Here is a 16,866-nt window from a genome sequence, read left to right as displayed (position 1 = left end):
TTCAGTGCCTCTCATATCCCATTATTCCGCGCTCCTATGTAGACGCTTAACGGTTAACGTACCTAACTTATATCCTATAGGAATAAAAAAAAAAGAAAACAAAGGCGACAAATTTAGCGTAGTTAGCACAGTGCGGATTAGATGGGCTGGTACTTCTCGTTCAACCTTAGTTTCGGGTCGAACATGCTTATTATAGAGCAATAATCTAATACATTATATAAAAGGCCCGCCGAAATAAATGAAATGCCCCCCTTTAAGTAAAGGCGGCGCTAAAGTGTCTCCAATAACTTTTGTTCTAAGCCTAACGCACGGAAGACGAAAAAAAAAGAAAACGGTTGTATTTGCAGCAGCACCGACGACAACGAGGAGCAGCCCTGCCTATCCAGTACCACGTGCTTGATTAATGCATGAGACTTCGTACTGGGTCAGGTGAATAGAGCGCGCGCAGGCCCAATAGCTGAATAAACATCGCCACTTCCTCCGTACGTTACCGCCATGTTTACCGTCGCAACATAATGCTGTTCTTACCATAAAAAAAAAACAATGGCCGTATGGCGTCGTGTTAATAAGATAATGAGATCTTAACTCGCCTAGAAACAAAATAACAAGAGTACATAATAGATTCGAACTTATGCCGAACTTTTCGAGAACCTCCCGTTTGGAGTTTTCTGCTTCTGTGACTGTTAACGAGAGTAATTAGGCTAGCTTAGGCATTGAGGTGATATATATACGTTTCAGCCGGGGCCCAGCCTTTATCAAGGACATTCGTCATTCCTTGACGAAGGCCGGGATCCGGCCGAAACGTCGGAAATAAATCATTGTTTTCATTCGTGCGCCCCAATCTATTGTTACACACACGCGCGTATGTATGTATGTATGTATGTATGTATGTATGTATGTATGTATGTATGTATGTATGTATGTATGTATGTATGTATGTATGTATGTATGTATGTATGTATGTATGTATGTATGTATGTATGTATGTATGTATGTATGTATGTATGTATGTATGTATGTATGTATGTATGTATGTATGTATGTATGTATGTATGTATGTATGTATGTATGTATGTATGTATGTATGTACGTATGTATGTATGTACGTATGTATGTATGTACGTATGCATGCATGTATGTACGTATGTATGTATGTATGTATGTATGTATGTATGTATGTATGTATGTATGTATGTATGTATGTATGTATGTATGTATGTATGTATGTATGTATGTATGTATGTATGTATGTATGTATGTATGTATGTATTAGTAATCTTCTCAGTAAACGCCCAATAGCTAACAAACATTTAAAACAAACAATTCAATCTTTTGTCCCTGCCAGCAGATCGGAAATTCCAATACGCAATTCCCACACGACCTGTCTAATTATTCAGTTTCCGGAACGACTGCTTGCCAGCACAACACTCCAGCTAGCAATGCTGAATGTGAAGCTTTCCGATCCTATTCCCTGTGTGAAGCCAGAGACATGCGTAAGCTGGCTTGAGATTCAAATGTCGAATGTACACGCCGTGCTCCCATTGTCCAGTTGCCGTTCACCTCTACGCAGACAAGCAGAAAAGTAATTACTCCGCAATGGAGGAGTGCTCTGACCTCGTGTTTGCGCCAAAGCCGACTTGCATCACAGCTGAATACCATCCAATTTTTCGGCCTGGTAGACGCACTTCTGCAAACACCGATTTCTAAAGAGGTTCGCGACTGGCAATCTACTCTGTCTTTAATATAGGCGACAGGTCAATTATCCGGTGAATGAACTGGCCGTGATCCGAAACACTACTCGGTATAGCGACCCTGAAAAAGGTCGAAGGGTCACGTACGCGTCTGTCACTTAGCGGCAGGTTTCTGGTGACTACCAGAGACCGGACCTTATCTTCTCTGTATTTGTCGATCTAATCCTATGCAATGCAACTCTCTGTCCACTATGGATGCGGGCAGAGAATAGTGCACACGAGCTTCGGCGGTCCGCTATCGCTAATTGTACTTAGGCTTTATCCCTGATTGGTTAACTAAGTTCCGAAACGGCATCAACTAGACCCTGACGAAAGAAACAAGGCTGACCGCTATCGATTTACTATGGCATTTTAGCAACAAATAGACACCGGATATCGCCAAAAGCTCATAGTTTGTATGACGAGAAAGACAGCAGAATGAAAAAAAAAAAAAAAAAAACAATGTCTTAATCACCGGCCTGTTTTGCAGAGAAGCTGCAAGTTTGAAGAGCTAATATGTTTTTTGTTTTTGTTTTTTTTTTTTTGCACACCCCACAAGCTGCGGAACATCGCCACTCGCTTCAAAAGTTCGGCGCCAATACTCAGATGTGGGTGTGACTGTTCTTAATAAAGTAAGAAAAACAATTAAATTCATATTTGTGCTGTTAGATGCGCCGTTTGTTGCGCTAGAATGATTAGGTACCCTAAAAGAGCTACAGAGGCAATTCATATTATTAACACAAATTGGATGGAGTTGTGCTCAGTGAAGCTCTCAGGTACGTCGTACAGAGAAAGGCTCTTGTCAGATTTCCACCACCCAGAGCTCTTTATAATGCAGCAAATTATCAGCACACGTGGATGTTTCTGTGTCGTCTCTGCAAAACGCGGTGACCTTTGCCGGGCATCCAAATCTGTTGTGCGACAGAGCACCACCGCAGCAATTTGAAGATGGTCGACCAGCAGCCACACTATTATTTCATAAAATACCGCAGCGTAACTATTTTGTTGACCATGTCATTTATTCTTTACTTACGTCACGCGTATAGGTCACCCTGAAGCGCTATACGCGTTGGGGCCAGGTATGGCGAGACATAGGCGAATTAACTCTGGCTTGGGTTTTTGCAATGCGGCGGAAATGGAGATTAGTTTTCGCTGAACTTTTCGCACCTTCGTTATGACTGCTATTGTTTCTGTCACCAACGCTTCTAGCCAAATGCCCCCAAAAAATTGCCCGCTCGGTCATCTGGTCCGGCAAAATCCAAATACCACAAACCTGCCCTAATAGCTGTACATTAAGGCCAATTTAGTCAATAGGTGCGTGGCCCTAAGATTCCAGTGTGTTACTTTTTCATCTTAAAGCAGCGCGAAAATACAGGACTAAAAGTAACAGGAGACGACACAAGCGCTTTCTAACAACTGAATTTTTATTCGTAGAAAGGTGAAGCTATATAGGAACCAACCCAGATAAAATCAAGACGAGACACGTGAAAACTACCGCGGTGCCCTTTTAGAAACGGTGCGCGTGCGCTAAGTCAAGATTAAACACTTCAACACACCTAACAAACCTATTAACCTCCCACATGACAAGCACCCGCTAACACTTCATCGCTAAATATTCACCGAGAGTGTGAATCTCTTTTTCTTCAAGATTAACGGAAGGTGCAGCTACGCACGCGTCAAACTCTTTATTTATCAGAAACGCGTCGACCAGCTCTCTGCATATCCGATCAGGGTGACTGAACAAGATAGTGGTCCTGTTCAAATGGGGGTAACAATATTTACACTCCCGGCAATGAGCGGCAAGGTTGGACGACACAGCTCCTTTTACTGATCTGCGGTGTTCAAACAAGCGCTGATTAATACAACGGCCTGTCTGACCAATGTAAGATTTTCCACATGAAAGCGGGATGGAATATACAACAGCCGTGTCGCAGTCGATGAGCGGTTTCCTGTGCGCTACTGTGCACTTCATCCTCGCCTGGGCGCCTTGGGAATCTAGCTTCCTCCGCACTGCACTACAGATGTCGCCCAGCTTATTTTTAGCTGTGAAAAGTACTTTTAAGCCGTATTTTTCGCCAACCTTTTTCAAACGGTGAGAAATTCCGTGTAAGTACGGAATCCCCACTTTTCTTGCATTCTCCCTAACTTTATCAGACTCTTTTTCAAAATTTAAACCCGTATTCATTAACCTTTCCGATACTTGTGCTAACGTAACATCCGGAAACCCAGCGTCTCTAAGCCTTTTAACTTGCTCCTGGAAGCTGGCTTCGACCCTATGGGAGCACGACTTCACCAAAGAAGCCTTGAGACAAGAGGTCGCTGTGCCTGCCTTTACCAACTTTGAATGTCCTGAATTGTAGCTTAGGAGCGGCTTAGCTGTTCTTGGATTATACTCCCAACACACCCCTGTCTCATGGCATAAGATCTTCACATCAAGAAACCGTATAGAACCAGAGTCCGGTAGCTCAAAAGCTTTCATGTGGAAAATCTTACATTGGTCAGACAGGCCGTTGTATTAATCAGCGCTTGTTTGAACACCGCAGATCAGTAAAAGGAGCTGTGTCGTCCAAACTTGCCGCTCATTGCCGGGAGTGTTAAGATTGTTACCCCCATTTGAACAGGACCACTATCTTGTTCAGTCACCCTGATCGGATATGCAGAGAGCTGGTCGAGGCGTTTCTGATAAATAAAGAGTTTGACGCGTGCGTAGCTACACCTTCCGTTAATCTTGAAGAAAAAGAGATTCACACTCTCGGTGAATATTTAGCGATGAAGTGTTAGCGGGTGTTTGTCATGTGGGAGGTTAATAGGTTTGTTAGGTGTGTTGAAGTGTTTAATCTTGACTTAGCGCACGCGCACTCTTTCTAAAAGGGCACCGCGGTGGTTTTCACGTGTCTCGTCTTGATTTTATCTGGGTTGGTTCCTATATAGGTTCACCTTTCTACAAATAAAAATTCAGTTGTTAGAAAGCGCTTGTGTCGTCTCCTGTTACTTTTAGTCCTGTGTTTTCGCGCTGCTTTAAGATGAATCCAATTCAACTCGCCCAGTTTTCTATACTTATTACTTTTTCTTAGCCCGCGCAGAAGCGCAGGTGAAAAGCAAAATTTGGCGTTGCGTATTTTGTATTAACGGAAGCATCTCAAAGCACCTGAAAGCACCTCTCGAACTCAAAACAGCCCTAACGTTTCTGCTGGATCGGCCTGGTGAATCAACAAGGGGAGAAGAAAGAAATAAAAAACAACAGAACAATAAGCAAACGTTCAAGGAAAAAAAAAACGTGTGCAGACAGCGGAAATTGTGGTGAGCATGGAGTTTGTGAGCAGAAATGTGCGGCGAGGTGAGTCATTCGCCATAAGCGTGCTTTTCCCCTTCCTTCAGTGCACGACAGTCCTCGGAGATGTCTTGTGGTTAACCTTCCTTCCTTTGGTCCCTGTCGACAGTGATTGGTCAACTTCGCAAGGGCGAAACTAATCGACCCAGTCCGTCGCGAGGGCGGAGAGTAATCAGCTAGTCGTCAAATGCTTCTTTAACCCCACTCATTGCGCATGCTCTTGAAAACTTCTGCAAAAACCACATTGACCGAATGATACCTCACCACGTGGGATGCGTCCAATTCAAGGCAGCACCAACCATCGGCCTAGTAATTACGTGTATTAAATTAGGGGCTCGTTATGAGACACGAAGAAACCAACAGAACAGTCGGTGAGCCCAAGGAAAGCGCAGGAGATTTGTTATTTTTCGTTTTGCTATTGACCTGCATTAGTGTTGCGATAAATTTGGGAAGGAAGATAAAGAAATCACAGTACAAGAAAAAGCAACGTGCCGACGGTGGGAACCGAACTTATGACCTTCAAATATCGCTTCCGGTGCTCTTAAAAACTGAGCAGCGCGTTGTTTTCATTCTACTTTGTTCTCAATTATCTGTCACTTTAAACTGATTAGAGTACTAATACAGGCCACTAGCAAAAACAAATATAAAAAATAACCCCTACGTTTCCTCGACTGTTGGCTTCGTTCCTTTGTATATATACCCCGCCGGGGTGGCGCAGTGGTTACGGCGCTCGACTACTGTTCCCAAGGACGCGGGATCGAATCCCGGCCTCAGCGACAGCTTTTCGATGGAGGCGAAAAGCAAGGCGCCCGTGTGCTGTGCGATGTCAGTGCACGTTAAAGAACACCAGGTGGTCGAAATTTCCGGAGTCCTCCACTACGGCGTCTCTCATAGCCTGAGTTGCTTTGGGACGTTAAACCCCACAAACCAACCAACCAACCTTTGTGTATATTTACGAGCCCTTCCTTTCCTCTTCAATTCTAGTTCTGTTTAATAACTTGCCGGCGTCTCGGTTCTGGTAGTCTTGAAGCCATAGGTAGCGCGAAGAGGGTTCCCACGCAGCTCCAGACCTCTCTTCTATACTCAGGGCTGCCCACCGAGCCCTGAATATAGCCCCATGGCTAAAATAAATCAAAGTTAAAATTTTGGACCTTCAAAAAAAAAATAATACACCTGGGCCCGGAATACAGCGGACATTGATTGGGACTACAGTTTGCGCTGCCTGGTATGCCGGAGTTCGCTCTTAAAGAGCTGATAACGCAGTAGAGGCCTATTGAGACATTCAGACGCTACACACCGGCGCAGCAAGTGCGGGTGCAGAGGTGCAGCAGACCATGCCATACCGGTGCCTCCAGTTACGCTGAGAGTTTCCAGACCTCTTGTAGCGCAGCTTCCCGTCCTGCAGGCTCCTCTGGTATCGCTTCATCTTCACCCAGGTGCGGCCGGCACGGTCGAAGGTGCACCACACGGTCACCAGGACGCTCAGAAGGACGCACCAGTTGCACACGATGATCCCTGCCACCGCGCAAGACACCATCGACATCCGGATACCCTCGCAACTAGACGTGCGCGACTATCAAAGTACACTTAGATAAAGTAATGATTATCTACCGGTCCTCCCTACTGAAAATGTGAGGCAATAACCTCACATTTTCTCACACAATCTCACTCAGTTCACATAAGAAATCACATACAAGTCGCATATAATTGAATAAGGTCTCATAGCTTCTTGTATATTATCATAAATTATGTACGATATTTCATGATAATGATGTGAACCGTGCGAGAGTCTATGCAATTAAATGATATTTATGAGGTTATTGCCACGTAGAACTTTTCGTTTTTCAGTAGGGCTGTAGGTTAATTTCTGCAAATTCTTCAACTGCAAGCTGAAGTCCAGAACAAAGAAAGATAACTTTCAATCCGCCACGAAAGAAGATTTCACCGATCTTCCATTTACGTCCAGAAAGTGGAGCTCATAGCGTTTTTGCTAAGGTCTGTGCTTGTGAACTATGTGTTCACAGTTAATGTCACAAAAAAAGGATCTCTCGCAGGCCGCAGGTAATTTTCGCATTTTGTCGAGAGGATTTTAACAGCCCACGCAGTATCAATGAAACCCTAAAGTTCCAGGACGAATATGCAGCCATAGAAAACATCTGGCTTCGCTGTCTTTAATTACGCATCTTTGCTGAAAGAAGACGCAGATAATTAGGTCGAGTGGACCGGAATGGGAGAATTTAACTCCGGCGACCATTAGTCTTTTATTGTGGGCACGGATCCAAGAGAAGGAATAGGGTCGCTCTCATAGTAAACAGAAGAATGAGCAAAGCAGTGCTAGGGTACAACCCCAAAAACGACCGAATGCTTTCACTTCAAATCCAAGGTCACCCTTTCAACATAACAGTTATCCAAGTCTATGCACCGACCACTACTGCTGAAGAAGCTGACGTTGAGATACTTTATGCGGACCTACAATGCCTTTTAGACCGCACCCCATCATCAGGCGTCGTTTTTCTCATAGGAGACTGGAATGCTAAGGTCGGGAGTGAAAAATATCCGGAATTATAGGCAAGTTCGGTCTTGGCGAGCCAAATGAAGCTGGGCAGAGGCTAGTAGAGTTTTGTCAGGAAAACAACCTGACCATAGTGAATACTCATTTTCAACAGCACAAGAGGCGCCTGTACACATGGACTTCACCGGACGGTCTGTACAGGAATCAGATCGATTATATTATTTGCCGTCAGAGATGGAGAAGCGCTATACAAGCAGTAAAAACAAGGCCTGGGGCCGATTGTGGCACCGATCATCAGCTTCTTGTTGCCAAAATTAAGCTTCCATTGAGGAAAACGCAGAAAACTAAAAGGCCTTTCAGGTATGATCTGGATCAAATTCCATTAGAGTATGCTGTGGAAGTGAGGAATCGATTTCAAGAATTAGATCTAGAAGACATAGAGCCCGAACAGATGTGGATTGATGTTCGGGATATAATACAAGTTGCTACTATGGTAGTTCCAAAGCAAAAGAAATGCAAGAAAGCAAACTGGTTATCTGAAGAGGCTTTGCAAATAGCTGAGGAAAGGAGGATGGCAAAGGTTATGGGGGAAAGAGAAAGATACAAGGTTCTCAATGCGGATTTTCAGAAAATAGCAAGGAGAGATAAGAATGCCTTCCTGAACATACAGTGCCAAGCAGTTGAGGACAACAGTCAATTAAGGAACAAAAGAGCTCTGTATAAGACAATCAAAAATATCAAAGGAAGCTTCTGTGCTAAGCTGGGCGTGATAAAGGACATAGGAGGCAAGGACCTCACTGAAGCCTCAGAGATAAAGAAGAGGTGGCAGGAATACACAGAAGAACTGTACAAGAAGGACCCGAATGTGCAAACCCAACATAAGACGGTTGTGATCACTGATCTCGAGCCGGGCATCCTGAAGAGTGAAGTTGAATGGGCCTTAGCCAGCCTTGCTAAGAACAAAGCTAGCGGAATCGATGGCATTCCAACTGAGTTGCTTCAAAACCTCAACCATGACGCTGTTAACATTCTGCATACATTATGTCAGAAGATTTGGACAACCCTGCAGTGGCCACAGGATTGGAGGAGGTCAGTTTACATCCCCATTCCAAAGAAAGGCAGTGCCAAAGATTGTTTCAACTATCGCACGATCGCGCTTATTTCGCATGCGAACTATAGACCAAATTGCCAACCTTCGCTGGATCATGGAAAAAGCAAGAGAGTTCCAGAAACCCATCTACTTCTGCTTTATTGATTATGCGAAAGCGTTTGACTGCGTAGATCACAGCAGATTGTGGCAAGCTCTCCAAGAGATGGGAGTTCCAATTCACCTCATCTGTCTCCTCAGGAACCTGTATGAAGGACAAGAGGCCACAGTCAGAACTGGGCATGGTCTTACTGATTGGTTTCCAATTGAGAAATGAGTGAGGCAAGGCTGCATACTGTCGCCCTGCCTATTTGACCTATATGCAGAGTGCATCATGAGGAAGGCCGGTCTGGACGATTTTTCAGCTGGAGTGAAGATTGCTGGAAAACGTATCAACAACCTTAGATATGCGGATGATACCACTTTAATGGCAGAAAGTGAAGAGGAACTCAAGAGACTTCTGATGCGCGTACAAGAAAAGAGTGAGAAGTTTGGGCTTAAACTGAACATTAAAAAGACAGAGATCATGGCGTCTTGCCCTATCAAGTCCTGGAGCATCAATGGACAAGAAGTGGAAGCTGTGACAGATTTTCTCTTCTTGGGCTCCAAGATTACCTCGGAAGGAGACTGCAGCCATGAAATTAGGAGACGCCTGCTTCTGGGAAAGAGAGCAATGGTTAGCCTTGACCGCCTAGTAAAGAGCAGAAACATTAGTCTGCCAACCAAGATCCGTATAACTCGTGCTATGGTCTTTCCAGTTGTGATGTATGGATGCGAGAGTTGGACTGTCAAAAAGGCTGACCGCCGAAGAATTGACGCGTTTGAATTGTGGTGCTGACGAAGACTCTTGAGAGTTCCTTGGACTGCCAGAAGATCAAATCAGTCGATATTGTCGACCATAAACCCTGACTGCTCATCGGAGGGTCAAATTCTAAAGTTAAAGCTCAGCTACTTTGGTCATCTGATGAGAAGAAAGGAGTCGCTGGAGAAAGATTTGATGTTGGGAAAGGTTGAGGGTCGCCGGAGTAGGGGTAGGCAGCGAACGCGATGGTTAGATGGCATCCTCGAGGCACTGCAGATGAAGTTATGTGATGTTAGGAAGATAGTGAGAGACCGGAAAGCGTGGCGTGACATGGTCCATAGGGTCACGAAGAGTCGGACACGACTGAACGACTGAACTGAACTGAACGGAAACGAGCCATCAAAAAGATTACGCGGCCGTAATTACACCTCGTGAAAGAAGTAGGCCAGAGTAGCCCAGAGCGTAAATAAGCAACACCGATCGCAAGAAATGAATTTAACCTTTTTGTGTGCAATAGATCATCTTTCGGCTACTATAAACACAAGCATAAATTAACACTAGGGACGTAGGTAATTACTGAATATCAATGCACAACACGTAAATATTATTGCATTACATTCCGGGCTGATATAATTAGAAAGCATGTCCTAGCAGCATGCTGGACTTAGATTACAATAAAAAAAAAAACAGTGGGCTACTTTGTGTTCAAATATGCTAATCAAGGTGGCACAATTGGAGACAGAAAGTTGCCTACGTGTAGCAAAGATGTAATGGGGTGCAGGGATTTCCGCAAAAGGAACAAAAATCCACAGTCAACAAGTACAGTGTTATGCACTTACCAAGAATAGCATCTTTGGCCACACCCATCGGACAGCTGTCATAATGCTTGCTCACCCAGATGACTCCCACAACCAACCAAGAGACCTCCACCAATAGGATTCCTGCGAGAAGACAGGTGCGCATAATTCAGGATAAAGTTTTGTATATTGAATTTCACGCTGCCAGTATCTTAACCAAAAACAAATCCTCACTGGAGTCACGACCCACTACTTAAGCAATGCATTGCTTCACTATCTACTTAAAGAAACGATACCCAAGGTGCTGCATTTGGAACGCATCGTTCAAGAGATTTATTTTCTGGCTCCGTCAACGCCCTGTCAGGGACGAGGTTCTTCTGGTGCTCGAACGTTGCCCAGATGGATCGCTTCTACTAGGTGACTTATCGCACAGCTTCCATGAAGAATGATACAACCTTATATTAGGCCTCGAAATCCATTTTTATGACACGTCCTTAAGAAACAACTTATGCTAGCTGAAACACGCCGTACTCAGCATCTAGAGAGGGTAATTTTTTCAAGCACTAAAGATTTCGTGGGTGATGATGATGATGATGATGATGATGATGATGATGATGATGATTATCATAATTTGGCTATTCCTGTGCATGGGGGGTGGGGGGGCGCACACTGCGTGTCCTAGTCGTTCACATTAAAGGATTATCTCAGTTGTGGAGCGCGCGCGTGAATCCCTGAACTATTATCCTTAAGTTCGCATCAATCAGTCTGCACTTGACACCAGCAACCAAAACCAGTAACGCCATCTGGTGGGAGCCGTTTGTGTCTCCAGCAATCTTGCCATGAAGCATGATGAGGTTTGAGTGGGTATACACTACTTTCTCACTGCGTACGACAGACGATGACAATGACTCAGGCTATCTAGATGCCCTCTAGTCCAAATATGCTTTGATAACTTGCCTCTTGAAAAGTGCATCTAAATTCATCGCCGCGTTCACAATGTACCTCATGAAAGAAAGAAAAGTACAGAGCTCTTAATCATCAGATACAGAGCCCCGCTAAAGAGCGTTGCCGTACCCAGTCGCACATAGAGCAGGTACTGCATGGAGGCACGGGGTGTGGCGTCCAGGATGCTGCCGCGCATGGAGACCCACGATATGCAGGCCTCGACCACGACGCAGCCGCTGAGAATAACGCAGTAGCCCAGCATGTGTTCCTGCAGGTCCGAGACGCACGCCAGCGCGCCGAAGTCTAGGACCGACAGCAGCACTGCCAGCACTATCAGCCTGCGAAGAAGGAAGGGCAACCACGTCAGTGGATGACGTACGTACACCGAAACCAAAAACGAGAGGCAAATGCTCAGTAGTGCATTGATAATTAGGGTGCATGAAACGAGCATATTGGTACTGAAGAAAAAGGACAGTGAGAAACGTCTGCTAGCTCTAGGATCATTTTTGCTTTGGTTGGATGTTTTTTGCTCAATTAACTAGATTTAAGGTATTCGCGACTACGGATCATTGAAATGCTTCACAAAGTTCTGCCAGCGAACTGCCCGCGCCAGAAAGGGTTTGCAGCGAAAGGTGTTCTTAAAAAGGTGCCTACAACCGACTTCCGAAGCTGTTTGCTTAATTCAAAGAATGGTCGCCCGTTGAAACACGCATCTTTGGTGTCCGCGGTTGCTAGGGAATTGGGAAATTATAAACGCATCAGAACAAGACAACAAAACCAACACGGTTGCATCAAGAGCAAGGAACAGGGATTATATTACATAATATACCATTAACTATTTTCTTCTTATTTAAAATGACGTCACCATGGCTGCAACATCATATGAAAGCAGGAAGCGGCTATTACAGAAACCTCCAGATAACGAATACCCAAGCCGACAATAGTATTTGCCTTTCGCGGCAACCCATTTGCATGGATGAAGGGACAGCAGTCAAGTTTTGTAGTTAGCAAGCCAATGAGAGTGTCGCTTTTATGAAAGTCTGAAAGTCGCGGTTACGTCAAAGAACAGGGAACCAATGCCAGGAGAGTTATCACCTGAAATATAAAACGCGTCTTCAAGGATGCGGTTACAAAGAAAGAAACCCAAGTGCTTCTCATTCGCTGTTGTAAGTGGAGCAGACCACTGAAAAGAGGCACAGTGGATAAGGCTGTCCGAGGCAACGCCTACTTCGATAAAAGACTAAGAAACACAATAAAATGAATGCACAGCATTCTTGCGTGTAAAGCGAGCAACTTCTGCGAAAGCGGGGGCTTCTAGTTCCTGACAGCAAGAGTTGACAAACAGCAACAGAATATCCAAATTTCCTCTTTTCGTGGTGCACTGTATAGATATTTTTGAGCAGGTCGTGTGGCTGCTGGCAACCATACGACATGCTGGCTAAGAAAAACCTACTCTGTGTTGCTTTCAACGCACCGCTTCGTTTTTTGTTTTTTTGTTTTTCTCGCGGAACTAAGGCTGCAGACACTGCAATAACAGCACCCAAATGCCAGGCTGGGATATTCATGAGGAGCCATAATTTTGCCGTCTTTTTTTGGCGCCAATTTCGAATTTTCTTTACCTGCAATTAAAAAGGGCTGTAGAAGCCGCTAGCATAGGTGCACAGGGGTAAGGAAATGAAGGATAAAACGACATAATTATGCAGATATTTTGAAAATACCCCGAAAAAAACACAATTATTCCCCAATCCTGCCACAGCCCCCCAAAAGGACTAGCAGTATCTGTAAATAAATAAATAAAAATGTCTGGAAAGAAAGGAGGAACTAGCAATACGCCGAAAATTAATCTGCACATTCTTTATGACTCGAGCCACACATCATTAAGCGCAAGTCGGTTGCCCTATCCCAAGAGGCCATCATCTCAGTAACGCCGTGCGCCTCAGTGGAAACCCGGCCTCCAGGCGCTTGTGTCGGCGACCACCGGGGCACAGGGCGCTTGCACTTAAGCACCGACGGCCTGTCATAAACACAGCCACCAAATTACGCTAACGAGGCGAAACATGGAGTCGGACGAGAGAAAGGGGAAGCTCCCGTATCGTCATTGCCGGCGGCACCGGAGACCCGAAGTGCATGAAAGGAAAGCAGTACCTTCAGCGCTTAGGACCCTGGACTGTCATTGTTTTACTGATCAGTAAGCGCTTACATCATATTTCGTAAATGACCACTCTTGTTAAGCCGCCAGAATTCTAAACTTTCATTGGACAAAAGCAACGCGAAGCGAAAATAATCAAAAATTTAAAGAAATCTCCCAGTGGGGTAGCGTCGCAGTCATAACGTGCAAGTCAAGAACTCGAAAAAGAGCATCGCTCTTTTAGTGATTCGAACAGGTTTCACCTGCCTCCCCCCCCCCCCCCACACACACACGTACATTTTTCTTCTTTTTTTCTCAATGCAAAGCACTGCCGCTCAGACAGCGTGTCTCCATCTTTGTCTCCGCAATCTTCTGCGTCGCTAATCTGCGTCGTGATAACCGCACACACTAGATGAATGTCAGCGCTTGTAGTATGCTGTTTGGTCTGCGTGGACTTCTCTTCCCCTGATCCTACGTGCCTGCGTTGTCATGTGATGTTTGCCAGCGTCCGAGCGGCACATTCCTAACAATAGAAAGAAAACAGCGCGGTGGAATGAAAGGAACTTGCTCGGAATCCAAAGCAAGAATGTCATTACTGAAGCGCCGAACCCATTAAGCGGCCGGACGCAAGTTTCAGAAACGCGATAAAACACAAGGGAAAAAGGAATGAATGACTCATAGAATAACGTCAACGCCAAAAGCAAAACTGATACATGTCTCACGCGTTGTATTTAATGTCACATAGACAGCTAAAGGAATTGTGCCTTTAAAAATGTTCGATATGTGCTTGCCGAGAGGGAGGTAACGAGAGTTTGAAGTACTAGCTAGCTTATAAGCTTTGGTTCAGTTAAGAATGCAAGAACCACACAAAAAAAAAGTGATGAGGTACTTTGCTTTCTTTAGGAACGCAAGAACATAGAGCATTTCAGTGATTGAACTCCGCTTCACAAACACGATAGGATGGAGTAACTCCGTTAGCGTGAAATGGTACAAAATCCTTTCTCCTTAGTTTATCACGGTCCATATTCCGAGCGTCGTTATTGTGAGTGTCGCTATCTCCCCGACCTCGAGTCACCTGATTGGTGGAAACGCTGGAAAATGATGTTGCCACCTCTTCCGGTTCCGCAGTGGCAACACCCAGTTCCGGCGTTTCGACCAATCAGATCACTAGAGGTCACGTGAGATAGCGACACTTCGATAACGACACAAATTCGGAATACGAGTCCAGGTCTGCTACATGAACATAGGATACGGCTTCTGATGACTACCTTCGCAGCGAATTCGCTTCTAGGTTCATCTTCCTTTCTGAGAATAAGGTTGTGCGTTTAAATAGTGTGGCCGACATGATGGCGGTATCACAGCACTTCTATTCTTGACTACGTAATTTTCATTGTTCGATAACTGGCTTCACTAGGCATAGTCTTTTATTTGTAAAGTTATCCAGTGAAGCTTGCCACTTCGCCCTCAGTGGACCCTTCCCAGATATTACGGAACCTTTATTCCGTATATTAAACCGCTGTATTTTACCAAAAGTGAAGGCTGCCATATTTGCATCAGCTCTCTCCTTTCTGCTGATTCTTACGTGGCTAAGCACCAGATTCCACAATTATATGTCCTTGTGCTTCAGGTTTTACTACCATATGTATGAGGACTCATATTAAGAACTCTATTGGAATCTATAGAGTTTAGTTTTCCGATTACGTTTAATGTACATTGTGTTTTCAGAGTTGTCCATTATTATTTTCTATCGTCGAAGACATAGTATAATATTCTGGGGTGAACGCTAATGCACACTGAAGCATTAATACCCCTTTGTAACATTTCTATTACATTGCGGAATTTCTAAAGTTTCTCGCTTTTTTTTTTATGACCATATGACTAAAATGCTGATTAATTACCGTATTTTTTTGTTTATTGCCGGGAGCTCTCGTAATGTGTTTGTATTTAATTACAGAGTTAAACGGCCTGAAGCGACATCGGCTATGAGAGACGCCGTACTGGAAGGCTCTGGAAATTTCCTTAATACGCGCTGACTGTGCAGTAACTACATGGGAGCCCTGAGTATCGCTTCCTTTAAAATGCTGCCACCGTGGCTGGGATCGAAGCCGCGCTCTTGGGACCGACGGTCGGGCTCCCTAATTATTAAATGTAGCCGCAGCGGGGCTCGTGTAACATCCGTTCGTGTGGCGTTCCCTTTTTTTTTTTTTTTTTCAGACAGTATATTAGTTGAGAGAAGTAAAAATTTACATTCCAAGGCGCCAGTGGATCGGGTCTCAAGACAGTGAAGAAGAGTGCACGCAAAATATTTATTTTTTGGCATTTACTTTAAAATCGAAGAGGGATCTCTGCTTCGGAGTTTTTGCTAAACAGTGATCTTGGTTGACATTCCGCTAATACAAGGCAACATAGAAGTATCGGCGGAATGTATGAACATGTGAGTATAGTATTTCCTGTCTCCGAAAGGCCGTTAATATGTTTCTACATAAAGACTCATTGTGGGAGAGGTCTTCTATGTACCTGTCCAAAGACTCAAGCCTAACTCATGTACCTAGCCCTGTCGTTTCATTCAGGGCCGTCTCTCAAACCTAAGACAGTATGCGACCATACGCTCAGCAGCAACGTACCACATAGCGATAAATCTGTAAAATGCATGTCCTGATGGAAGGCCGGAATTCTCGTGATAGAACTTTGAGTATATTCTGAGGTCGGGAAGCTTTCATTGTGCTGGTGTTTATGTGAGGTGTTTGAAAAAAGAAGTCATAAATTAAAGTTATGCATTCATGTTTGGTAATGCGATTTCACCCAAACAAGGGACGGGATCAGTGCTCCACCCTCGCCTTCAGGCGAGGGTGGAGCACTGATCCCGTGGTGCACTGGTGGAGGCTGCTGTGCCTTTTTTTTAAAAAAGGCACAGCAACCACTGGTATTTAAGTGGAAAAAGCATAAACCATCACTGTCTGACTAAATTAGTATTTTATTTATTTTCTGATGAATTTCTCGAGCATGAAGATACTTTAGGGGGTGTGCATGTAATTTGCAGGTACTCGACGCACGCTGAATGGTACGCAAGATACCTTAAAATCATTACCACTATGCAGTTCGTTTTTACTTGAAGAGACTAGTACCTAAAAAGCATATCTAGGACCCACTAATATTTTGAAAGGGTGGCGCGGAGACGTACTCCGTCCGGTTTAACGGCTGGACAGAAAGTCACTCAAGCTTTTCATAATCCTGCCATGGATGCAGAGGCTTCCCAGGTCACGTGTTATCCCGAAGCTTCATGAAGTGTCGTAGGCTTTCTTCAAAAATTATCCAGTCTTTTGAAAGGGTGCCGCCGAGATGTACTCCTGTTTAACGGCTGGACAGAAAGTCACTCAAGCTTTTCATAATCTTGCGTGGATGCCGAGGCTTCCCAGGTCACGTGTTATCCCGAAGCTTCATGAAGTGTCGTAGGCTTTCTCCAAAAATTATCCA

The 16,866-nt window shown here is 44.6% G+C and overlaps 1 protein-coding gene across 5 annotated transcripts in view; it reads right to left on the bottom strand.

The window, feature by feature from the left end:
* Positions 1 to 16,866, bottom strand: part of inaE (inactivation no afterpotential E) — a 229,679-nt gene that overhangs the window by 83,036 nt on the left and 129,777 nt on the right. For all 5 annotated transcript variants that reach the window (XM_084584125.1, XM_084584128.1, XM_084584129.1 and 2 more), the window contains exons 2-4: positions 11,394 to 11,602; positions 10,362 to 10,463; positions 6,405 to 6,576 (exon numbers count right to left, since the gene is read on the bottom strand). In XM_084584125.1, coding sequence (XP_084440251.1) covers positions 6,405 to 6,576; positions 10,362 to 10,463; positions 11,394 to 11,602 — 483 coding nt within the window. The remainder of the gene's footprint in view (positions 1 to 6,404; positions 6,577 to 10,361; positions 10,464 to 11,393; positions 11,603 to 16,866) is intronic.

This window comes from Amblyomma maculatum, chromosome 11 (assembly GCF_055883805.1).
Source record: "Amblyomma maculatum isolate TAMU_Amacu chromosome 11, ASM5588380v1, whole genome shotgun sequence".
Lineage (NCBI taxonomy): Eukaryota > Metazoa > Arthropoda > Arachnida > Ixodida > Ixodidae > Amblyomma > Amblyomma maculatum.
The sequence above is the reverse complement of the archived record's forward strand: the minus strand, read 5'-3'. Positions and strand labels throughout refer to the sequence as shown.